This window comes from Schistocerca americana, chromosome 7 (assembly GCF_021461395.2).
Source record: "Schistocerca americana isolate TAMUIC-IGC-003095 chromosome 7, iqSchAmer2.1, whole genome shotgun sequence".
NCBI classification, from domain to species: domain Eukaryota; kingdom Metazoa; phylum Arthropoda; class Insecta; order Orthoptera; family Acrididae; genus Schistocerca; species Schistocerca americana.
The window spans coordinates 447,721,626-447,749,080 of record NC_060125.1 but is presented as its reverse complement, the minus strand read 5'-3'; the positions used below and the strand labels follow the sequence as shown (position 1 = coordinate 447,749,080).

The window sequence follows — 27,455 nt, the reverse complement described above, 5'->3', positions numbered from 1 at the left end:
TGTGTTGCCAGTTGCACACGACGCACGCGCCAATAGAAGCAGCGCCATAGTATAGCATAGTTCGCAAGCTTACGTTTAGGAGGAAGCGCGCAGTTCATGAAGTAAAGCCACCACGGCCGCATTAACCCTTTCGCTGCTACAAAGACGTGCTCCCTGCATTCCATGCTGTGCGCGATTTTGTCACTGCACTGCTCGCCTGCACTCTTCAAAATTTCGTGCAATGGTTTACTACATTTAATGCTGCATAATAACTGCTTTGAACATCGAAACAAAATTAAGTCATTTATGGGGGAAGGTATCAGTCAAGAAGACGTGTAAAAATCAAATTTTTGGGCCAAATAGTTTTTGTCCAAGCAGTGGGAACACCATGTGTCTGCACAGGCGAGCAGTGCAGTGATGACAAAATCGCGCACAGCGCGGAATGCGGCGAGCACGTGTCTGCAGCAGCGAAAGGGTTAATGAAGAGACAAAGCACTAGAAATTTCAAAAAATTGCATTCAAACGAATATAATTCGTGTAGTAAGGCACTTCGATATTGCTTTTAAATAATGAAAATATTAAGCACTGCGCAAGGTTTGAGCTCATAACCTTTCGCATGGCAGCCCAACACCTTAACTGTTACGCTAACGCACCTCGCCTGACTATAGAATGCCATGAGGACTATAACACGTGACGCAAAATACTGACAAACACTGTTGGTATGACTATGAATTACTCACGCTTCGTTGAAGTACAATAGGAAATAAACAATTACCGCTGTTCTTTATTGCGAAAAAGCGGTTCGTGAGAGTGATACAAGCACCTTTCCTTGCTATCGCCTGAATTAGGAGTGTTATTGCTTGTTTGGTTTAATTAATTAATAGAATATGAAGCAATTGGTATAAAGAATGCTTTCTCCAAACTTTCTATAAAAGAATGTCTGCTATCAAGACATTGCTTTTGTTCTATTACTTTATTTATGACTGAACGTTTCTAAAACTGAAGACTTTCGTCCATGCTCTACACTGCAGTGGAGATGTGGCAACGTCATTCTCTATTCATTAGCTGACAGTGTTTTGTGACGTCAGATCCGCAGAACGAACCTAAACTCGGCCGCCAACATAAATGACGCGCACTTTAGTACATATCGATTGTAACAAATTAATTTCTTTTTATACATTTTAGCCTGAAACATAACACATCATATACAAAATCATATGAAGTCTATGCAGTTAGACAGCTGATACAATGTTCACCATTACAAGAAATGATAGTGTACATGGTATTAGTTATTTGTATAAAAAAAGGTAATGTTAGAGGAGGGTGACCCATTACACAGTCCTGTTGTTAAATGTGGATATTCATTAATTATCCCTTAGAATTTGGGAATCAATTGCAACCAACCTGAATGCCTCATCAAACAGTAAGTCCTACACAACCTAGCAATTTTTTTCAATGTGCATTCACTATGGTTACTTTGCAGGTGGTATTTCAAAATAGCAACGTGTCTAACATTTTCCCAAGCTTTAAAGTTCTACCCACAAACTATGGGCCATTGTCTGTCAACAATGTACATGGCTGTCCTATATCTGAGAAATATTTTCGTAGACATCTAATTGCTGTCTCTGTGTTGACATGCTTAATAGGATAGAGTTTAACATACTTAGATCAACACTCAACTAGTACAAATATTTAAGTCAACTCCCTCTACTCATCGGTAATTCACACACCCTATTAAGAACAATGTTGTGTCTATTGTAATGTGCAGGGCACCATCACGAATAAAAGTGTCATTTATGTTTGTCTCATTGCGTATTTTGTTCAGTTATTTTCAATTGCTTGCACAACAATCGAAATTTTGAACTTTCTTTTGGATTCTCTGTAATTCTTGTCGATGTATGAATCAAGTACACAGGTGCGCAAAACATAAGAACAAAAGTAACATTTACATGACATGTCACTGCCAAATAACACAGCTCAATGAAACTTGGACCATATATATATAAAGAATTGCTAGAATATATCACAGTACAGTACAGAAAATAAGAAATCAATTGTCCCTCCTTGGCTTAAGGTTTTCCACTTACCCCAAAAATATGGATCATCAGTTATATCCTTTATTCTTAAGGCTAGGTTTCTTACTTCATTATTAGTATAAGTTATTGATAAATAATGAATGTTGAAGGCAACACCAGGACCTTCCATTCTTACTAAATCATTCATGCTCAATGGTAAGCATGATGATGCATCAGGAACTACATTTTATGAGCCATTTGTATACTTAATTAGTACCCAACGTATTGACCTCCTATGTAGTAGTCAACTTTCCATAAGGAAAGCTAGTGCTTGATGATCAGTCTACACTATTAATTTAGATTCCCAAATTAGAATTAGAATTTTTTGTACACTCCACACTATAGCAAGTGATTCTTTCTCTGTTGCTGTGTAGTTCAAGTCATGTTTGGTTAGAGCTCGGCTCTCAAAAGCTAGTGTATTATGTTCTCCCATGCTAATATCCCACTCTCCCTGAAACAACTCACATGTTATTCCATAATCTGAGGCTCAGTACTTGAAATAAAAGGTTTGTCCATCTGAGGGTGTTTTAAAATGGGTGCCTCTGCTAGACCTACTTTAATCTCATTAAAGGCCTAACACTCTTCGTTACCCCAAATCCATTTTGTTTTTTTCTCCAGTAAGTTTGATAGGTTTATAGGTTGACATTGAATATATTTGCTATAGAATCCTGCTAACCTCAGAAATGCTTTCAGTTGTTTTGTACTTTTAGGTTCTTGACATTATTTTATGGCTCTTATCTTATGTGGACTTGCTTTTATTCCATTTATGCCTACCAAGTGACCAAGAAACTTAAGTTCTTCTCTTCCAAAATCAACTTTGACAGTCTTATAGTGATTCCTTTAACATGAAACCTTTCTAATGTTTGAACCAGTAAATCACAATGTCCTTCCCATGTCTTGAGTTCTAGGAGTGTGTCATGTAAATGGATTATTGGTTCTTTCAATAAATCCTTTCCCAGCGCATCATCCAAGACTTATTAATACTGACACTGATATATTTAATCCAAAGGGTAACACTCTAACCTGATATGACTTACCCTTATACAAAAAAACAGTAACTTTCTTTGAAGTATCATCAAGTTTGACTTGCCAGTGCCTAATATGAGATCCATTGAGCTAAAATACTTTGCTTGCTCAAACTTCATCAATATTTCATTTATACTGACCAGTTGACCTTTTTCAGTTTCTATAAGGTTATATAGAGCATGGGGGTTCAACACTAGACGTACTGCCGCCATTGCTTTATGCACTACTAATAACAGGTTATTGCACACACTAGAACGCCTTTCTATCATTCCTCCTTCTATCATTTTATTAATCGCCTATTGTATTGATGGTGGTACACTTAATGGTACCGGATAGGGTTTATAGAAAAAAGGCGATTCATCTTTGATCTTAAAACAACATATATAATTACCAAGTATTCGAGGTTTATCTGAGATAACTTCACTACACTTCATCAATATGTGGTATAGATCATTTTTCTATAACTCAGTTAACAGATCAAATTCATAAGCTTTTGTCCTAATTAATTCTTGCGGTATACTTTGCGTATCCAAAGCATTCTCTCAATCTATCGTGGTGCTCGTTGCTACAAGGTAGATGTTACATGCCTTGGTATAACCAATAATCTTGCCACTAAATGGTACTACAAATACTTGGTCTTGCTTTGTATATGTTAATATCTATGCTGAAAAATCCGGTATTACTTTAAATCTTATCAGTCAGTCAATACCTAGTAACAACTGCAAATTTACATTAGACATTACTAAGCATGTCTGCATAAATATAATATTGTTTAATGCCATCAGTAACCGCACTTTATGATTAATTTTCTTGCTTTGCTTCCAGTTAATCCTACAATGTGTACCCCTGTAAGTGGCCATATTGGATACACTCTCTTATATTTTAATGCACCAAACAAAAACTGAGATACAATAGAAATTTCACTCCCTGAATCTATGTGCACACTCACTTCCTGACCGTCAATCATCCCAAAACTATTATTTTAGTAAACTCAATATCTGTTTCTTTGTCTTCTTCAGCAAGTACCAGTTTTGAAGTCATGTTACCTTTTTTTTTCATATGGGCCTACACTTAGTTGAAGATGTGCTGAATCATGACCCCTTGACCAGGACAATGATTGTCTACAACTATTGTTGTATGGTATGGTTTGTCAAAAAAGGCTGCACTATCCTAGCACCTTCCTTTAGTCCACTGTTTGTAAATGATTGTGTATCAATGCTTTGTACTCCCAGTCTTTGTTGTTTAGATTTACTGTTCTGACTTTTATTTACCTGAGAATAATTAACCTCCTGTTTTTTCTGGTATTTAGGGTTAAATTTACCTCATTCCTGGCATGTATCCTCATGACTGGGATTAGGTGCTTATTATTTATCCCATCGAGATTTTCAACAAATGACAGCAATTCATTCATAGTAGACCAACTTCTATATAAAATTTCCTTTCTACATGGTACAGTAAATGCCTTACCAGTACCTTTGTTGGATTACCTTAATAGTTAGATCCTGTTAGATATCATTCTATATACTTTTTGAGACTACCCCATGAACTGTTAAAATCTTCTGGGTCTAATAATTCTGGCATCAAATTCTCTCATATTGTTTTAGACAGTTGAATTCCTCCTGAGAATCATCCCACTTAGCAGCATCCCCTAGCAAATAACTCAATGTGAAATCTATCTTTCTGGAGTCTTCCCACTTCTGTGATAATGACCTGCGAATCACTCACAGGAAGTACATTGGACTTACTTCTCCATCTGGTTTAAACTTTGGAAAATGCTTGTAAAAGTTCATTCCACTTCCCAACTGTTATTCCTCTAATAGTGTTAAATCAAAAGATTTACCTTTAAGTTGACTTTCTGTTAATAGCCTTCCACTTTTTGCCAGTTTGTCCCATAGTCCTTTTAGCTCATTGGTGTTGTTAGTGACTTCCTCACAATTTCCTAAAGTTTGTGGAGTCTCCTGACATTTCTGATCTAACAATGCTTGTATTTTTTTCAACAAACCTGAGTGTATCTCATACAAATATACAGAATCTCTGTTGTTGCTTCCCTGTTCTAAAATTTCTATGCACATTTGGGCATCTGACGCCTGATCTTTTACCAGTTTACATTCTGTTTCTGCAAAGTAATGTAAACTATCTACATCCACATGCAAATCTTTAATATTTTCATGTATCTCTTCCCGAAATAAGTCACATTCTTTCAAGACTTTGGTGTGTATTTCTTCTGTTAACACATTGAGTCTTTGATCTAGATTATGTACTAAATGTGCTGTAATGCTTCATGAGTGTCTTTAATCTGGGTTTCTAATTCTTGTCAAAGTCTGTTTTGGTTTTCTGTTACTTGCTGATGAGTGTCTTTAATGTTATTTCCTAAGTATCTTAGAAAATTTTTCATTAGGTCCCTTTATTACTTGTGAAAATTCATCATTTGACTGTCTCTGTATGTCTTCCAGTTTTTGTAATAACAGAGTTTGTAATAACATTTCACATTGACATCTGTTAACATTTTCCTTTTTTGCACTGGCATAAACAGACTCACAAATATTATCAAATCACAGCACTACACCCACAAAACCAATTTTGACGTGAAGTACTGGTGTAGCTCACCGTAATTGTACTGCATGCTGGTGATGGTCTGCTCATTGATGATTGCATTATGATGACACAATGGCTTAGACTGCATGTTGGCATTGCAGTAGTGTAGACTGCTTGCTGGTAGTATGGTGATGCAGACTTCACTCTGACAATGGATCAGTTGTCAACAGCTGTGTGCTGGCCAGATGTCATTCGCTGCATGCTGGCTCTTGGTGAGTCATCTACGGCCACGTGTTTGTCAGTTTAGAAACATGTTCTTCACCCAAACACATTGACTTGTTGTTTATGATACATATTGCCTTGCCAATGTGTCTTCTCTTTGCTGGTTTATTACAGAATTTCTTCCTTTCAATCAATTTTTTATCTGCCACTTTCTACTCATGACCATACTGACACCATGTGGAGTGTTTTTAATGACTGATGACTGCTATATTCAGCATGTGTGGTGATGTTTTGATTGCTTGAGCAACATCTGTTCAAGACCTGTTACTCCATGCAACTACACTTAACATCACTGCCTTAACACTTCCCTATTAGAAAGGTGCACAGATTCAACTTTGCAACTCTTGCTATGGTGTGCCCTACTCTTCCTTATGGAATAAGACTGCTACTCATAAAAGAAATATTAATTTATTAATTAGCTTGCTTGCTCTTTGACTTATTGTCTTTGACACAGATAAGACGGATACTGGATTTAAACTCACTTTTGATTATTTTTCCTAGATGCATACATTCTAATTTTTTTCCCTATCTAAGATTAAAAAATCTGTGAAAAAAAATTGACTATGGATGAATATGTTTTCTTTTTGGCTGCTGTAGGGATAGAATGGGTTAGATACAGGACAAGTTGGCAGTTGGAGGTTTCTGCTTCTCCAGTTCTCAGAGAAAGCCAGGCAAGGTTGGAGAAAACTGCTACAGCTTGTGAGGAAGACTCCATCTCTCTCCTGGCCACAAAAGTACTCACAGTCACCATAACATTTTCTAGAAAACACTTTCAAAATGAGAAAGTTGAACAAACAGTATCAGTATGGTATCTTCTGACTAACAAACTGGTCGCTTAGGGAACGTCTTGAACACACAAGCTGACAGCGAAATATTTCATGTCATTCAGACTGTGATAGTAGCAGATTCACCCAGTATTGTTAATTCACAAAGAAATCACTATGCACTGTATTGCAAAACACACCAACAGTTTTTATGAAGGTCCAGGGATCCAACATCGAATAAAAGTTCATAAATGATATATACCTTTTTCACAAATTAAATTTTTTAATGCTTGATAATTGCTATTACAAGTTGACTTCATATGACTTCTATATACAAACTTATCTGACCTCAAAAGGCATAATGTCCAATCAGAATTTCTTATCTCCAACAACTAGAAGAAAACATAGATGCTCCTCTTTTTTTCAGCAGAGAGGATCGTCAGAGCAAAGAGCGTTGTCATATCAAATTCCGGTAGCAGAAGCCTGCCAAGCTGATCTGTGGAAAACTAAGTCCCCTATGGACAGCAAAAGAGAAGTTATCATCAGGCTGCCATCTCCAGTACAGGACTTGGCAGGCTCTTAATAAATTGAAAACAGGAGTGACAAGATGCAAAATTTATTTAAAGAAAGAGGGTATCAGAGAGGAAAACTCTGTGAATTTGGGGTAAAGGAGGATTCTAAAAATTTGTTGGTTTGCAGTAATCTGAGCAAACCCTTTGACAAGAAAGGCTCAGCTGCAGCCAATGACCATGCTGTTCTGATGGCTGCACACTGCACTCACAAAGCATGAAATTTGCTTAATAATTAATAGTGGATTCTAGTTAATTTACAAAATATTCTCCTCCATCACTCCAATTCAGAAATGAACATGGGGAAATTGCCCATACTAACACCAAAAACTGTGAAATTCTTGCAAAATACTTTTCTAAATTACTGAATTGTGAAAAGCCTGCAGAAAAATTTGAGTTCCGTCACACACAACAAAACCCAGACTCAAAGCCACCAAGTTTACAGGAGATTAAAGAGATAATTCAGTCACGGAAAAATAACAAACCATCAGGAGAAGACCAAATCATCACAGAATTATGGAGAAATGCAGGAGAAAATCTTATTGCAAAACTCAAAGAAATTATACATGAAATCTGGAAAACTGAAAAAATCCCCACAGATTGGAAGACAGCAATCATACATCCTATGTACAAAAAAGGAAGTAAAATAGACTCCAACAACTATTGTGGAATCTCTTTACTGTCAACAACATACAAAATTCTGTCTAAAGCCCTACTAAGCCCAGCAGAACCTCAGCTGGATTCAAAACTAGGCGAATACCAAGGTGGATTCAGAAAAGGTCGATCATGTGTAGACCAAATCCTTAACTTGAAAAACTCGATGAAATATTTGTATAGTACTTCAAACAAAAGTTATGTCATCACATTTGTCGACTTTAAAAAAGCATATGACAGTATAGACCGAGAATCCCTTTTTGAAGTATCAGCGGAATTTGGACTAGATCAAAAGACAACAAACATCATAAAAGAAACACTCATGGAGACCAAATCCAAAGTAAAATTTATGGGAGAATTGAGCACAGAATTTGAAATAGACACAGGAGTATGACAATGGGATGTACTGTCCCCAGTGCTCTTCAATTGTGCTCTTGAAAAAGTTGTTGAAGAATGGAGAAAAGCAGGTGCACCAGCACAAATACTGGGAACAAATCGTAAGGGCATAGAATTAGACTGTTTAGCATTTGCTGACGACATGGCACTGATCGTACAAGACATTACTAATGCATAGAAACAGCTAGAATTATTACAAGAGCAGGCAGCAAAAATAGGATTACAAATTTCATTTGGAAAAACAAAATTCATGACTGACATCAAAGATGCACCTTCTGATCTCAAAATTGATAATAACTACAGCTCTTGAGTAAAAGAATTTAAATATTTAAGTGAAAGGATTGCAGAAAATTGTAATGAAAAGAAATCTGTCAGATCAAGAGACCAGAAAATCAGAAAATGGAGACGGCGTTTCAGTTAACAAAAAACGTTTACAACAAAGAGAGTCTCTCGTGGAACTGCAAAGTACGACACTACACAACAGTAATTAAACCCGAAGCTCTCTACGCATCTGAGACACTAAACCTTCAACACAGAACACTAAAAGGGGAATCAGAAGTAAAATAATGAGGAAAATCCTAGGTTCAAGAACTAAAGATGGTGTGCATTATCCAAAACCCAATGCAGAAATATATTAAAATATCTCCAAAATAACAGACACAATGCACATGAGAAGAATCCAATTCATGGGGCATTTAGAAAGAATGGACCCAAACAGGTTAACGCACAAAATCCATACATTTTTCAAGAACAAAACTACAAGACCGAACTGGTACAAACAGATGGAAAAAGACCTGAGAGAATTAGGGTCTCCAGATCTACATGACAGAAATGAAATTAGAAAAATCACAAACACACAGCATTTTGAGGAAGAAGAGAGAAAAACTAACTGACATACATGGTCTACGCAATGAAAGCCAGCCCATTTGTTGCTTATGAAGGAATACTGGGAGAAAAGGAAGGCCAACAAATGTTGATTACGCGTGGTCCTAAGTGATCCATCTGTGAAGAAGAAGAAGAAGAATGATTGTAGTTCTAGCATTATATTGTGCTTTAGTGTTTATCTGGACTCAGATAAATAAAAATCTGGAAAAAAGCTTCACTGTGAAATAAAACAAAGTACAAACCAAACTGGACCCATTCTGTTCAAACAAGTGCATCTTCGCCCATCTGTGAAATTAGAATCAACTACTGTGTTTCATCTAATACTATGCTACTTCCTCCCAAGAACTGTAACATGCTTGGGTCCTTGTTGGCATGCCATCCACATTGTGGTTGAAACATTTCTGCTCAAGCTTATCCCACTCTTCAATAGTAGCCCTCCTGCAGTCATCCAGTATGTGACAAGTGTTCCTGCATAGACACATAGATATTAAAGATGCCCAATTTCATTCACAGTATCAACTCACAGTAAGATTGACCCATCTCCCTGCTAAACTCACTGGACTGCCTACTTGATGATATACATTGGTACATGGCAGCCTCCTTTTATTAATGATCATCAGTGTTGGACAAATCTTGTTCGTGTTGGTGAAAAGAACCCAATGTCAATGATTCAGTTCCACTGCAGGTGTTCCTCTGTCCAAGCCATTCATGCATTATGGTGCTGGAGAGTTATACTGTGTTCAAAATGGAAGCATAGATCCTAAATTAGCCCTCAAAGTTGCGTCCAATAAAGCTTTGTTTTCCCTGAGAGTACTCATGAAAGTTAATTTGAAGGCAGTGGCCGGTGGTGCTGACAATGGGAAATCAATATGGGTTTGATCTTTGGTGTTTTGTGTCCAGGTAGTGATTGAATATTCAAAAAACTTTCTTATTGACAATCCTTCTTACCATAATATGATAATGCATGCATGAGATTAACCTGAAATGACAATCCAAGGCACGTTCACAAACTGAACATTGTACACAAGATGCAATGTCTCAATCACAGTTGCAGGTACACCATACTGTACTGAAATATGCTCAGAATGCTGGTTAATGTTTTACCTCCATTACACAGGTGATTTTGTGTAATGAAAATAGTAACAAGGAAATGTTTTCCAATGAAAAAAACACAAGATATGGAAGTCATGAGGATGCCACTGAACTTTTTTTGAGTAGTTTAGGAACCATTTGTAACATCTACAATTCCAACAAAGTAATAAAAATTACTTTATTATCATATACTACCAACTTTACACCATGTGTTGACACATTGTGTAACTAGATCACATGATGACACACTATGCTTAAAGAATTGCAGACATCAAATTCACTGTTAAAGAGAAAAACTCTGATGTTGAAATTCATCTTGCACTACAGATTGCATACGGAGATGTGTTCACGTGCTCAAACAATGCTAGGAAATGGGTGAAACACTTTGCAGATGGGAACACAACCATCTGAGATGAACCTCAACACAATCACCTTCAAACTGCATACAATTTTATGGAACAAGGAAAGAACTGATGAGTTAATCAGAAGACCTCATATTGCTGTAATTGGAATTGCAACAAAACTTGTGGCAGGACCTAGTGCAGAGCAGGAAATTATACAAACCTTCAGTCATCAAAAAGTTTGTGCCTTTTGGCTACATGATTAATGACTGATATCAATATAATGGAAGGAAACATTCCACATGGGAAAAATTATATATAAAAACAAAGATGAGGTGACTTACCGAACAAAAGCGCTGGCAGGTCGATAGATACACAAACAAACACAAACATACACACAAAATTCAAGCTTTCGCAACAAACTGTTGCCTCATCAGGAAAGAGGGAAGGAGAGGGGAAGACGAAAGGAAGTGGGTTTTAAGGGAGAGGGTAAGGAGTCATTCCAATCCCGGGAGCGGAAAGACTTACCTTAGGGGGAAAAAAGGACAGGTGTACACTAGCACACACGCACATATCCATCCACACATACAGACACAAGCAGTTGTCTGCTTGTGTCTGTATGTGTGGATGGATATGTGCGTGTGTGCTAGTGTATACCTGTCCTTTTTTCCCCCTAAGGTAAGTCTTTCCGCTCCCGGGATTGGAATGACTCCTTACCCTCTCCCTTAAAACCCACTTCCTTTCGTCTTCCCCTCTCCTTCCCTCTTTCCTGATGAGGCAACAGTTTGTTGCGAAAGCTTGAATTTTGTGTGTATGTTTGTGTTTGTTTGTGTATCTATCGACCTGCCAGTGCTTTTGTTCGGTAAGTCACCTCATCTTTGTTTTTATATATGATTAATGACTGAAGATCATTCAGTTCAAGTTTTCAAATGAAGGGTGTAATCTTACCCTCCCACACATCACCATCAAAGTTCACATTCTTTGCACAAATTTTGAAAACTTCGAGAGGAGTAAGATTACAAAAGAAGAACTTTTTACTTATCTTGATTATCTAGTTGTTGTTATTGTTGCTGATTCAAAATCTAATTGTGTCTAGGAGTGCATTCTTGCTGCTGAAAATTTTGATTTAATGTTGTGAATTCTTAAAGACGAAATAGCTGATGAAGAGTTGCCTGTTGCTATGAATAGCTATTTATTTTATTCCATTCTTTTAAATCACGCCGACTTTATAATTTCCACGTTCAAAAAACTAATAATTACATTGTTGGTGACAAACTTATAAAACCGACTACTTCCGTCTGAGGCATAACCGCTGCTACTTACATTCTGCGGTACTCACAGTTTGCAAGGAGTTTACAAAGCAAGAGAAATTACAAACTTTCTTGACAGGAGAAGAATTTTTACCAAATTATATCATTTTTCATAATTAAATCCAGAAACAAATTTAATAATTTGTGTTTGGTTGTGCAATTAATAATATGAATTTTAAGTATGCCAGATATTTTGAATTTTCAATTATTCTTAAAAGAAGAGTAATTTTAACTGTTAGTACATATTTATTGTAACACTTTAACTTCTTTTTTATACATTTTAGCCTGAAATATAATACATCGTACACAAAGTCATATGAATACTTTTAGTGAAACAGCTGAGGTAATTTTAACCTATGCAAGAATCAATAGTACATATGGTATCAATTATCTCTATATAAAAAAAGGTAATGTTGCAGGAGGATGATTCATTACAAGGGGAGAATTTATTAGTGAATATTATGACAGGTGATGAAGGGTAGTTCCGTTGAAATGAACCTGGAACAAAATACCAGGGGATAACTTGGTACCATTTTGGTTCACCATCAAAAAAGAAAGCAAGGATGGTGTAATCTGCTGCGAAAGTCATGGGCAGTGTCTTTTGGAATGCATGGGTTTGTATTCTTGTTGTTCTTCTTGAGTACAGTTGGATCTTAAATGCTGTCTACAACATCTGCTTTAGAAGTTCCATGATAAATTGTACAATAGATGCCCTGGAGAGATGATCATCCGGTAATGCTGCATCACACTGTTTGTGTGACCAAGGAGAAAGTTAGGACATTTGGTGAGAAAACCTTCTGCACCCACCCAACTGTCCTGTCTCGCCACCTTCCAAATGACATCTTTTTGGTTGACTGAAAGAATAGCTGTGAGGAAGAGGTTACAACACACTGGAGGCTCTTGTAAAAAAATCTGCTATGCTGGTTCACGCATATAGCTCACCTTGAGCTGCACCCAAATCACAGCAGCATCAGTCTGTGAAATTTGAAATGTATTTTATTCATCTCATAATGTACAGAAGTTCAGAACATATCTCTGATGTGCAGGAGACATGTTGAGGTTACAATTTGCTTATTTGAAATTTTGTCACATTTACAATAGTACTTGTGAAGAATTTACTTATTTAAAATTTGTCAAACTTACAATATGTACATCCGCTATAACTATTGTAAATTTTTATTCCATTTTAGGGATCCAGCTCAAAGTATCACTTGATCCTTCGTGAAATCTTCCAAAGAGTAGTAGCATCCTTCATTTAGAAAATCATGTAGCTTGCTTTTTAAAATATTTATTTTCGTATTCGTAATGTTGCACCATTTTATTGTGTTGTGAATTTTCATAGCTATATACTGAGGAGTCTGAGCACACTATTTTAAGTGATGTGGGTTGAGCATGAAGTTTTCTTTATTTATTGTGTTGTATGCGTGATCAATTTTTTTTTTTTTTTTTTTCCCCCCCCCCTTTCTATGTTTTGGATCAGCTCTGCTGCGTAGGAAAAGAATCACCTCAAAGACATACAAAGAGGGGACTGCTAATATTTTTAGGTCTTTAAATAATGATTAACATGACGCCCTCTGCTGTGCAGTGCACATGTTACAAATGATTCTTTTTTGCAACTTTAAAAGTCGTGTAATGTTTCCCAAGTTTCCCCAAAAAATTATGCCATATCTAATAACAGATTAGAGTAGCTATAGTATGCTATATTTTCCTGTTGTCCAAATGAGTGGCACTGGTTAAAATTTGCAATGCAAATGCAATGCTGTTTAATTTATTTGCTAGGTATTCTGTATCTGAATTCCAACTAAAATTTCTTTCTAAATTTATTCTTAGGAATCTGACTGAGTCAAGTTCAGTTTCTTGATTATTGTGAGTAATACAGATTTCTTCAGTTTTTGACTGTTTGGTTTTAAAACTCATCACGTGGGTTTTTGAAATGTTTAGCCTTAAGCCATTTAGAGTAAACCATGTTTCCAAGCTACTTAACATATTTGTGCCAATGCAAAGATATAATTAGGTGGATGGTAAGTGCAACACAATTTAATGGGACAGGTACACAAACACCTAGAGGAAATACTGTTCATGCAAAGAAAAAGAGAGGGGCAGTCAGTAGTCAAGAATCTGACAAATTTCAGAGAAATCATTAAATCTGGTGCTATGTGCCTGCCTCCAGACATCTGAGGTTTGATTGCAAATGTGAACACACTTTCATGGCAGTATCGAATTCTTTTTCTGGTGTCTCTAGGACTGTACAGACTGTAAGAGTGCAGAGTCCTCAACTGGAGTGAGAGATTTCAAACTGTTGGTGAGAACATTAACATCTTGTGGAAAATCACAGACACCTAATAGCCTACTATGTGCAGATAAATAATCCATTCTTGGTTGTAACTAGGTTGTTGTACTGTAAACAAGAGGTGTAAGTGCTGGCCTGTTCTTTCAGTCACAATTCAACCTTACGGCATAGAAGATAAGAATAGAGAAAAGCAGTTACTGAATGAGCAGCTTGACTGAACTAGGTCAAGCCTGATTAATTCTTCCCGTTTGTGAGTGCTCAGTATACACTTACATCCAGATGACAAGAAACAAAAAAATTCTCACAGACTGATAAGATCTGTGATCCACACTCGATATTCCCATCCCTTCTGTGATCATTTGCCTCGTCACATTCCATAATTGGTGCATGTTCTTAATATGTTTCCCAATAGCTTGAAAATCACCATCATCAAACCCTAGTATAACCAACCACATACGTTAAAGCAATGAGCAGGCATCAGAGTATTGGAACAATTCATCTTGTCATTGAAGAAGCTTCTGATAATAATCTGGAATGATATTTTTTAGAGCCAGTATCTCCAAAAACTTATGAAAATTAAAGCCCGTTTTGTGTGTCTGTTCCCCTGCTACTGCTTGGTGAGTAGATTTTTTCCTATCTGCCCATTTACATTATATTATCAATAATTTATTATTTTTGTTGGAACAATATTCTGATACACCAACTACCTCAAATAGATTTTTCTTACACTCAAACACAGCTCTTTATTTTGCTGCTTGTAGTCAATTATCAGTGGATAGTCACACTTTCTGAAAGTGTGGATAAGCAAACAATATAACATAAACAACAATGATTCCAGTCTAACAACTCATCTAATGCCACACACTACAAAAAATTACAATGGCAAGAAAATATTAAAGTCCAGGTTGATAAGTCAGTTTCAGTGTCATTCACTATAAGTTTGAGCGCTGAGCTGCACAGAACACTGAACTGGACGTGGCTACTCTGGAATGACTTTTTGTCAACATAAATTAGCTACAGAAATACTCATAAAAATTTGGTCACAATTGCTAGCATCATGGGCACGATTGCTGTGACCTCTTGAAGAAGAAAATCTTTTTGCCTTGTTGATATGCTATCCAATTCAAGCCTTTTTCTTCTTCATAGCATCTACAAGTTTACACTGCACATAAGAAGCTGCCACTTGGGTAGCAACTGTGTGTGGAGAGCACTCGAGGATTTTTTAGGTTTATTGACTCTCCATTCAGTCCTTATAATGATAACAGTAGAAGATGTGGAAGTATCAATGTAAGATCCAACAAGATGCCCCCACAAAAGTGAGAGTATCAAAAACCTAGTGGTTCACTGCTGAAGCACTTGTAGGAAAGGGTCAAAGTTTGAAGCTTTTCCTAAAAAGCAATGGAGCTCACATAACACTAGATACTACAGAAAACTCTTTAAAACACAAAATTGAAAAAAAGCAGGATTTTTGTGGAAAACTGAAACAGACATTGAAATGATAGGCTTAAGGGAAACGGTCAAGAAACTCTAATCAACTGAGATAGAAATTGAAGATGCATGTGACGTTTTTTAGGGATTGTATCAAAGGTGGCATAAGCTTATAAATGGCTCCTTCTGCTGATGATTGGATTCATCCCCAGATGTAACTGAAAACTTCAAAGAAAATCTTTATTTGCCACTATGTAAGTTTCCCAATCATACTGTACTCATTGGAGGAGATTTCCATTATCTATCAATTGATAGAGACAATTACAGTTTTGCTAGTGACACTAAAGTTAGTACCCAGGCACTCACAGATGAGATGGGCACTGAAATTGAGGATAGCAGTGCTCCTTTACAAATGCAATTCCAGGAGTATTGCCCCAATTTAACTATTGTAACATTGCCAAAATGACTGAAATAGAGACTAGTGTCAGTGACACTAGAATACAGCTAAAAACATTAAAATTGAACAAAGATCCAGAATCTCTATGAAATTCTCTACTGAATTTGCAGCTGTGTTAGTCCCTCTTTTTACCATACTATATCATGCATATTCTGATATCAAATGTAATGACGGGCCTTGAACAGAATGACTAGCATGGATTTCGAAAATATCAGTCATGTGAAACCCTACTCATTCTTTTTTCACATGATATCCTAAAAGCCAAGAATCAAGGCAGCCAGGCAAATGCAGTATTTCTTGTCTTCCACAAAGCATGTGACTCCATATGTACATATACTTATTATCAAAAGTATGATTGTATGAGATATCAAGTGAAGTTTGTGACTGGACTAAGGACTTTTTAGTAGGGAGGACAAAGCATGTTATCTTGTTTGCAGCATCATCAAAAGGTGTAGAAATTGATATATGTAACCCACGAACCTGTCTTTCACTGCAGATGCACACCATGCCTGAGCTCTTAAGGGAATCAGGAACTGTGAATAAGGAGTCCATGGGTAGGTGATGCAATGTCAGTACTGTGTGGCAGGCTGGGAATTTTGGGTCAGATGGTTAGCATGATCAGATGGTCCAGGCAGCTATGTCAACTGCTCACATTGAGCAGAAGGTCCAGGTTTGAGTTGTGGTCCAGCACAAATTTTCACTTGTTACCATTGATTCATTTCAATATTCAATGCAGCTACCATCATTGATACCTCTGAACAAAGATGTAGAAGTAACTTCAAATCTGCCCCAGGGACATGAGTTGGAATCCTTGGTTGGTTGGTCAGTTAGTTGGTTGATTGGATGGTTGGTTGATTTGGGGGAGAGGACCATACAGCAAGATCATTGGTCACATCAGATTAGGGAAGGGTGGGGAAGGAAGTCAGCCATGCCCTTTCAAAGGTACCATCCCAGCATTTGCCTGAAGCAATTTATGGAACTCATGGAAAACCTAAATCAAGATCACTGCACACAGGTTTGAACTGTCATCTTCCCGAATGTGAGTCCAGTGTGCTACCCACTGTGCTGCCTCACTCAGTGTTGTTGGAATTCTTGCTGTTCTTGTTGTATATTACTGACCTTGCAGACAATATTAATAGTAATCTCAGACTTTTTGCAGATGATACAATTATTTATAATGAAATACTGTCCAGAAAAGATGTACAAACATTCAATCAGATATTTATAAGATTTAAAAGTGGTGCAAAGACTGGCAGCTTGTTTTAAATGTCCAGAAAAGTTAAATTTTGCACTTCACAAAACAAACAATGAAGCATTATATGAGCACAATATCAATGAGTCACAATTGGAATCATTTAACTCGTACAAACATCCGAGTGTAATAATTTATAGGGATATGAAATGAAATGATCACACAGGCACACTCACAGGCAAAGCAGGTGGCAAACTTTGGTTCATTGGTAGAATATTAGGGACTGCAATCAGTCTATGAAGGGGACAACTTACATAACATCTGTGTGACCCATCATAGAATATTATTCATGTGTGTGGGACCCATACTAAATAGGGCCAACAGAAGAGATTGAATGTATACAAAAAATGGCAGCAAAGATTTATTTAACCAATGGGAAAGTGTCATGAAGACACTGAAGGAACTGAAACGCAAAATGCCTGAATACAGATCCCAACTAGCTCGTGAAAGTGTAATATGTTTTAAGAAACATTTTTCAGTGATGCCTAGGAATGTACTAGAACCCCTTACATATCACTCCCATTGGTATCATAGGAATAAGATTAGACTAACTCCTGAGAGTCATGTACCTGTGATACCACTATCAGAGGTACCTCAAGTACTATTATGTCCTGTGAATCCTGTCTCCTCTGCAGAAGTACAGGGTCTGTCATTACTCATCCACTTGATAGTGAGTGGCAGATCTAGGAGACCTGTAAAGGATGTATGGTACCAGGGAGGCCTCTGTGTGTTGTACCGATCCCCCTAACCAACAAGTTTGAGGTGCTGTCTTTCACTTAAATTGAGCCTGTGGGACTCACATCACCTGTTTTGGGGAACCTTGTTCTATCTGATATCAAGAGGAGGCAAACACAAAGCGGTAGGTTTTATCAGCAGGTTATCATCAGCAGCTAAAATGTACAGCAAATGATGGTATGCCATAGGGAAATGGCAGGAAGGGGCATGAAAGGACACCAGGTGCACGCAATGTAAATTCTTGGGGGCCTCATTCAACATGTTGAAGAGGCTATTCCAGCAGCCAATGACAGAACAGGGTGCAACCAACTGCAGATTGTGGCACACATTGGAACAAATGATGCCTGTTGTCTGCGTTTCAAGGTCATACTTGGGTCATTCCAGCAACTGGCAGAGGAGGCTGAGAAGTCCAGTCTTGTGCATGGAGTTTTAACGAAGCTCACAATTTGAAGCATTGTCTTCAGAACTGATCTTGGCCCTTTAGTTCTGAGTCAAGAGGAAGGACAGAACCAGAGACTTCAAAGGTTCTGTGACAAGCTAGGCTGTGACTTCCTGGACTTTCACCATAGGGCTGAGAACTGTAGGGTCCCCCTGAATAGATCAGGAGTGCACTACACATTAGGCCACTTCTCAGGTAGCTGACTGTGTGTGGGGTGCACACAAGGGATTTTTAAATTAGGCAGCTCCCCAGCCAACCCAGATAACTATAGCCATAAGAAAACCAGAAGTATCAGTGTAAGACTGAAAGAAATGCTTCCCACAGGTGAGAGTATTAAACATTCACAACCAAGTGCCAGAGTTTGAAACACTCATGAAAAGCAGTGCAGGTCAGATAATACTAGGTACAGAAAGCTGGTTGAAACCTGAAATTGATTGCAGTGAGATTTGTGTCAGAAATTTGAGCGTGTATCAAAAGGAAAGGCAAATGGGAAATGGAGGTGGTGTTTATGTTCCAGCAGACAAAAACCTCAAATCCACAGGGACAGAGACTGAAGCTGCACATGACATTGTTTGGGCAAGACTCAGTATCAGAGGTGAGCATAAAATGGTAACTGCACCCTTCCATCACCCACCACACCCATCTCCTGATGCAACAAAAAACTTAAGAGAATATCTCAGTTCCTTTGTACTCATTTCCCAAATCATACTGGAATAGCTGGCAGAGACTTTAGTCATCCAACAATTAATTGAGAAAATTGCAATTTTGTTAGTCATGCACGTGATAAAGATGTCCTGTGAAACATTACTAAATGACTTCTCTGTAAACTATCTAGAACATATAGTTTGGAACCCCACTCGTGATAAAAATATATTGGATCATATTGCAACAAACAGACCTGACTTCTTTAAGGATGTCCATGTCTGAACTGGAATCAGTGACCATGGCATGGTTGTGGCAACGATCATTACCAGAGTACAAAGGACAACTAAAACAAGTAGAAAGATACTTATTTTCAATAAACTAGTTAAAAAATCAATAGTGTCATTCCTCAATGAGCAACGTTAAATTTTCAGCATAGGGTAGGAGCACTTAGAGGAACTATGCTCAAGTTTAAAAGAAAAGTTGACCATGCACTGGATAGATATGTATCCAGTAGAACAGTTCATAAAGGGAGGAAACCTCCCTTGTATAGAATCATTGTGAAGGAAACAGATTAACGCATAATAGGTGTAAAACAAAGCGTAGAGCTGTAGACCAAGAGCTGCTGAATGAAATGCATTTGGCAAGAAACCAAACTACCATAACAGAATATTATCAAATGATATTTTACAAAATCCAGAGAGATTCTGGTCATATGTAAAGGCATATGTGACAACAAAATTATTTTCCTGCTGCTAGTGAAAGAGACAGGAACTGAAATCGAGTGTGGCAGAGCAAAAGCTGAAATGCTTAATTCTGTTCTGAAATGTTTCTTCACAAAAGAAAGCCCGGATAATTGCACCATTTTAATCCTTGTACCACTGAAAAGATGAATGACATAAATGCACTACTGGTCATTAAAATTGCTACACCAAGAAGAAATGCAGATGATAAACCGGTATTCTTTGAACAAATATATTATACTAGAACTGACATGTGATTACATTTTCACGCAATTTGGGTGCATAGATATTGAGAAATTGGTACCTAGAACAACCACCTCTAGCCGTAATAACGGCCTTGATACGCCTGGGCATTGAGTCAAACAGAGCTTGAATGGTGTGTACAGGTACAGCTGCCCATGCAGCTTCAACACGATACCACAGTTCATCAAGAGTAGTGACTGACGAATTGTGATGAGCCAGTTGCTTGGCCACCATTGACCAGACGTTTTCAATTGGTGAGAGATCTGGAGAATGTGCTGGCCAGGGCAACAGTTGAACATTTTGTGTAGCCAGAAAGGCCCGTACAGGACCTGCAACATATGGTCATGCATTATCCTGCTGAAATGTAGGGTTTTGCAGGGATCGAATGAAGGGTAGAGCCACGGGTCGTAACACATCTGAAATGTAACGTCCACTGTTCAAAGTGCCGTCAATGCGAACAAGAGATGACCGAGACGTGTAACCAGTGGCACCCCATACCATCACGCCGGGTGATACGCCAGTGTGGCGATGATGAGTGCATGCTTCCAATGTGTGTTCACTGCGATGTCGCCAAACATGGATGCGACCATCATGATGCTGTAAACAGAACCTGGATTCATCCGAAAAAATGACGTTTTGCCATTCATGCACCCAGGTTCATTGTTGAGTACACCATTGCAGGCGCTCCTGTCTGTGATGCAGCATCAAGGGTAACCACAGCTGATAGTCCATGCTGCTGCAAACGTCATCAAACGGTTCGTGCACATGGTGGTTGTCTTGCAAATGTCCCCATCTGTTGACTCAGGGATCGAGAGGTGGCTGCACGATCTGTTACAGTGATGTGGATAAGATGCCTGTTATTTCGACTGCTAGTGATATGAGGCCATTGGGATCCAGCATGGTGTTCTGTATTATCCTCCTGAACCCACCAATTCCATATTCTGCTAACAGTTATTGGATCTTGTCCAACGCAAGCAGCAGTGTCGTGATATGATAAACCGCAATCATGATAGGCCACAATCTGACCTTTATCAAAGTCGAAAACGTGATGGTATACATTTCTCCTCATTACACAAGGCATCACAACAACGTTTCACTAGGAAACGCTGGTCAACTGCTGTTTCTGTATGAGAAATCGGTTGGAAACTTTCCTCATGTCAGCACATTGTGGGTGTCGCCACCGGCGCCAACCTTGTGTGAATGCTCTGAAAACCTAATCAATTGTATGTCACAGCATCTTCTTCCTGTCGGTTAAATTTCGCATCTGTAGCACGTCATCTTCGTGGTGTAGCAATTTTAATGGTCAGTAGTGTATTAGAGTCAGTGGTGTTCTGAAACAGCTGAAATCCTGAAAGCTGAACAAAGCTCCAGGGCCCAATGGAATCCCTATCAGATTCATACTGAATTTGTGGTTGAGTGAGCCCCTCTTCTAATTATAATCTATCACGGATACCTCAGACAAAAAACAGTGCCCAGTTCTTGCAAAAAAGCACAGGTCACACTCATCTACAAGAAGGGTAGTAGAAGTGATCCACAAAACTACCATCCTATATCCTTCATATCAATTTGTTTTAGAATCTTATAATATCCTGAGCTCAAACATAATGAGGTATCTTGAACAGAATAGCCCCCTCAATGCCATTCAGCACGAAATCTGAAAACATCAGTCATGTTTTTCTACACGACATAATGAAAGCTTTGGATCAAGGCAATCAGGTAGATGCAGTATTGCTTGATTTCTGAAAACCATTTGACTCAGTAGTAAACCTATGCATAATGCCAAAAAGTATGATCATATGGGGCATCAAGTGAAATTTATGACTGGACTGAGGATTTTTTGGTAGGAAGGATGCAACATGTTATCTTGGATGGAGAGTCATCATCAAATGTAGAAGTAACTTCAGATGTGTCCCAGGGAAGTGTGTTAGGGTTCTTGCTGTTCATTTATATATTAATGACCTTGCAGACACTATTAATAGTAACCTCAAACTTTTTGCAGATTATGCAGTTATTTATAATGAAGTACTATCTGAAAGAAGTTGCATAAATATTCACTCACATCTTGATATAATTTCAAAGTGGTGCAGAGATTGGCAATTTGCTTTAAATATTCAGAAATATAAAATTGTTAACTTCACAAAATGAAAAAATGTAATATCCTGTGTGTTGCAATTGGCCAGTTCATAAATATCTGGGTGTAACACTTTGTAGGGATATGAAATGGATGATCACATAGGTTTACTTGTGAGTAAAGCAGGTGGCAGACTTGGATTTTTTGGTAGACCACAAGGGAAGTGCAATCAGTCTACAAAGGAGACTGCTTACAAATCACTTGTGAACTGGTTTTAGAATAATAGTCAAGTGTGTGGGACCCATAAAAATAAGACTAATAGGGGATATTGATGTATACAAAGAAGGGCAGCATGAATGGTCACAGGTTTGTTTGATTCATGGGAGAGTGTCAGAGGAACTGAACTGGAACTCTCTTGAAGATAGAAATAAACTATCATGTGAAAGTCTATTAACAAAGCTTTAAATGAAGACTCTAGGAATATACTAAAACCCTCTAATATCACTCACATAGGGTTCATGAGGATAACATTATAATAATTACTGCATGAACAGAGGCATTTAAACAATCAATCTTCCTGTGCTCTATACATGAATGGTACAAGAAGAAACCATAATAACTGGTACAGTGGGACATACCCTCTGTCATGCATCTCACAGTGGTCTGCAGAGTATAGATGTAGATGTAGATGTGCATAGAAGTGTTTAAGCACTCATTCCTCCCATACTACATACACAAATAGAGTGTGAATAAGCCCTAATAAGTGGTACAGTGGGAACTACCATCTGTCATGCACTTCACATCGATATGAAGAGTGTAGATTAACTGTAGATGTAGACATAGAACTAGCCTAAAACTATATACCAGCTTAAAGCAACACATTGCCTCTTACCACTACTAAATGAAGTAACAAATTATGGCTACAATGTTGATGCATGAAGAAATCAGAATCAGAATTCATGTGTGGTGGACCACGTTTCATTCTACAGAAATGATATATAAACACAAGCAGTCAAAGCTTCTGTTATAATGCTGAAATTTCTTTTTCTGTCATTTCAGTTGTTTTTAAGAAGACTTGAACGATGGAAGACATAAGATGCATATTTGTGTATATGTGTAATCAGTTTATTAACATTCAAAATGATGAGACTAATTAATGATTCCTCAAAAATAATGAATACCATGAACCAGCAAAAATGACATATGGCATTTTACTAAATACAACCAAAATTGATGCAAAGAGTTAAATAAAACTTGAATGGCATTTCTACTTATACTTTAATTTCAAAGTAAGTTCCCAACATGATTTAATGAAACTGTGCTTCATCCTGCGAGTCACTATTAAAGATGAATGAACATAAATTGCTCCAGACAGCACCACAAGATCAACCAATAGGTGCTTATGAACATGAGCATTAATACTAAAAAGTGATACAATTTTTAAAAATTCTGTAAAATCCAAATTGAAATAAAAACAGCAGATCCAGTCACAAACATAGACCCTTCAGGTAGCCGCAAAAAACAGCCACAACATGTTTTACTTAGTGATTCCCCCTTCCCCTTTCTTCCCCTCCCCCCCTTTCCAATTGCTTATAGCTCTGCGCAAACAGAAAGGTAAAGAAGTCATTGCACAAAGAATTTTACAAATTTGCTGTATTTTAACATACTAAATAAAATGAAAAAAAATAAAAAATTACAAAGATGATTTTGAAACAGGATTAACTTATCCTACAGAATTCATGAATGGATGAGAATCTGTCCTCTGTCTAAGCTGCGGTTTGTCATTTTATCCCCATACAAGCTCAATATAAAGCATTTGCTGCTTAAAATAACTGATGAGAGGTATTAATTGATTATTTTTATGTTACGTATTGCTGTATTAAGCTTTAATGTATCCACTGCCATAAATAAAATATATCAAGCAGATTTTGAAAACCAAAATAGTATGTCCACGAGGATAGCTTCAACTATTTTAATGGAATAGGAAACTGAAACTGGCCATTTCCCAATAAAAGTAAAATGATTGCTTACCTGATTTCAGTCAAAGACTCTTGGATCAGTAATAGTTAATGTTTTTCAAAATTTTATGGTTATGTAACATTTTCCTGCAAGAGTTATGGAATTCTTAGTTGTGTGATTCATGCATCTCTCCACTGTTCTTAAAAGCCAAAACCCATATTTAGTGAACAGGACTGACTTATCTAAAACTATTTTGAGGGCCTTAGTGACGTGGTATCTGCAAGAAACAATCAAAAACAGATGTTAATTTTTAATGAATCCTATGCCTCTTATCTTCTCATGCATAATAAGTCTCATTATTTTTCATGCAAAATCTCTGATAATTGTTCACTTCTGCTCTCAGGTGGAAGGGTTCTCGACAGACAGCGATGAAGGTGATGGTAGCAACCGTGTACGTCACTTCCTGCAAGTGCCACCTACTGTGCGGACGTTCACCCCTACGAAACGCTGGAGTGACGGAGCTGCTTCTTACTACCGGCCACGGAGGTTGCTGCCACGCCAGGCAGCTATAACCTCACAGCTGTCAGTATCGACGGAAGACACAGCAGCAGCTGCAGAAGTGGAGCGAGTTGCTCGGCGACCGCCCTGTCCATTGCCACCGGATGCCCGTCATTCCTCAAGCAGCTCTAGTGGGAGCCCCACACTCAAAGAGACACGCTTCTAAACATCCACTGCAAACTTTGTGGTTAACAAATGCCCATGATAGCGGTGAAGACAGCAACATGTTCCTCACTGAGTAAAATTACAGAGCCACTATGCAGGACCTGTCAGATTTTTGAAAACATTCAGCTGCAACAGGCTAAAGTGTGTGCTTCAAAAGGACTAAGACTGGTAATGAATGTAAATGAAGGGAGCCCAAGTGGAACAAATTTAAACTCTGCCGTATCTCAGGAGCCCACATACAACAAGAATGGACAGACAGACATAGATGTATTAATATTAGCTGGGTAAAACCAATCAGTTAATTCTGTACTGGCAACAGCACATTACAAATAAAACTGTTGAGCATGGTACTCAGCAGTTTCTCCAAACATATGAGTTTTTTTCTCATCAATAGTATGGAATTCAATAAAGTTATGGAGCTACTACAAGGTGTCCACAAATCAGAGTAGTAAAACAATATTGCTGTCCAATTTCTGTACGTGACTGATGTAGTGAACATATGTTAGGCCTTTCAGTCTTTGTTTAGTGCCCTAGGAGTTAAATAAATATTGAAAACTGTTAGAACGACCGGTGTAACATACCAAATTAGCATGGTACAATCTCATTGGTGACTTATGTCAAATTGGCGTGGAAATGGAAGATGTGCAATGATTTCTAAAGAACTAAATAACTGCAGTGAGATAGCAATTGTTAATGTCCAAAAGACCCTAATACTCGGGTGAGACCAGTACGAGTTTTGTGTATTACAGCCAGTTGATAGGTTGTTGACCCACTCTTAGTATTGTCGGATGCCTAATGGTAATCATGTATGGAAACCAGAAAATGTTGGTATACCTCCTTTAAAACATCAGGACTTCAGGACTCCTGCATGTGGCAACTCTGTACGGGGGCTGAATGCTGTATTGTGTCTGATTATCCACATCAGTGCATATATGCTATGATGGTTGTCAGACACTGTTTTCTAACATTATGAATTTCTCTGGGCAATTGTAGTTCCATACATCTCCCATTTCTTAACTTTTCAAATACGCGACATAGATAGACCTAAGAAAAATTGCAGTCTGTGTATAGAGTGTATGCACATTTTTCTATGCTTTTATGTGTAAGTTAGTGTGTGAGTGCCACAGGTATCCTATACAATGCTTAACCATTACAGTGTATATGGATATTCACACTGTGCCTTGTCTTGTATGTGCTTTTCAGAATCAACAAGCTCATGGGAGAACAGTGCAGCTAACGAAAACAGTCACTTTATGTGAAAGTACGCTATTACCATTACTGTCTCAAAGTTTCCCTATCATGAAGCTGTATTCATTTTTCATTTTGCCAATGCTGGTTGCTGGTAAATGTGTACATGTACTACAAACTTTCATATGTTTGAGGAAATCCTAGGTTACACAAAGTCATAAATTTCAGTTCATGGTGATGAAATCTTGATGAATATTATTTAAAGAAAGAATCAAGCTACACACACAGATACATGTCTTATGCAACTTACTCTTCTTCAGATCATATAGTAATCTTGTACATTACATTACTGATAAAAAGTGACAAGCGGCCTCACAAACTACATATTCACTCTAAGCATCCTTCATTAAGGAGACATCATAATTTCTATCAGTAGTTACAACAGTAAGAATACTGTTTGCAACTGTTATGTCAGATGTAATTCTAGATGGTTCTTCAGCCTCTGACATATTGTGACTCAGAATCAATGGCAGGGGAGAATATTTTCACAATTGTAGACAAGTTCTTCTGCAGAATTTCTGTAAATTTATTTTTACATTACAAAGGTAACAAATGAAATATTTGTTGGAAATTACAGGAGATGCTATGAGGTGATAATTGAATTAATCACTACATATGTGGTTCTTAGTATGAGTAGCTGAAGTTCACTAGGATCCAGTACTACCAAATATAAATCTCATTTATACAAGAGTTGTTTGCACATTCAGTGCTATTTCTGTATGACCCAGACAAACCGAATTATATGAGCTTCAGTTGTAGTGGCCTTCCAGATAATTACCATAAAAGATATGGTGCTCCTGATAATTCAAGTATAACAAATGTATGTGGTGGCAATGTGCCAGATAAATATTTCTGTGCTGATGTCATACAGGACAAGTACATGGAACAAATTATTTTTCCTGTGTGTGTGTGTGTGTGTGTGTGTGTGTGTGTGTGTGTGTGTGTGTGCGCGCGCAAGTAGCACAATTATAAGTGCTGTTTCTCTCTATATTATAATTTTTGTTTTCTCACCAATGTACAATCAGATAAATATGGACCCTGCGGAAAACCGGACCAGCAATTAAAATCTTCCAACAGTAGTGAAAAATGGCGATGAAAGAGAAAGATAAAGGTTAAATAACAATGCAAAATGTAGCAATCAGAATATTTTTCTGGCATATTTTTTTTCCTTGTTACTATGTTGCATGTGTCACAAGTTACATGAATGTCTGAGAAAGTAATTCCAGTTCACGTCATTAATCTGACTTGATAAAACATGTTGCAGGTAATGAGTAATAACAAAAAAAAGAGACCAAAAGTATTTTAAGACAGAATAAA

General features: G+C 37.6%; 1 protein-coding gene across 1 annotated transcript in view; it reads left to right on the top strand.

The window, feature by feature from the left end:
• LOC124622991 overlaps nt 1-26,271 on the top strand; it is a 101,167-nt gene extending 74,896 nt beyond the window's left edge. The window contains exon 5 of the mRNA XM_047148780.1: nt 24,571-26,271. Coding sequence (XP_047004736.1) covers nt 24,571-24,891 — 321 coding nt within the window. The 3' untranslated portion in view covers nt 24,892-26,271. The remainder of the gene's footprint in view (nt 1-24,570) is intronic.
• The last annotated feature ends 1,184 nt before the right edge of the window (nt 26,272-27,455 follow it).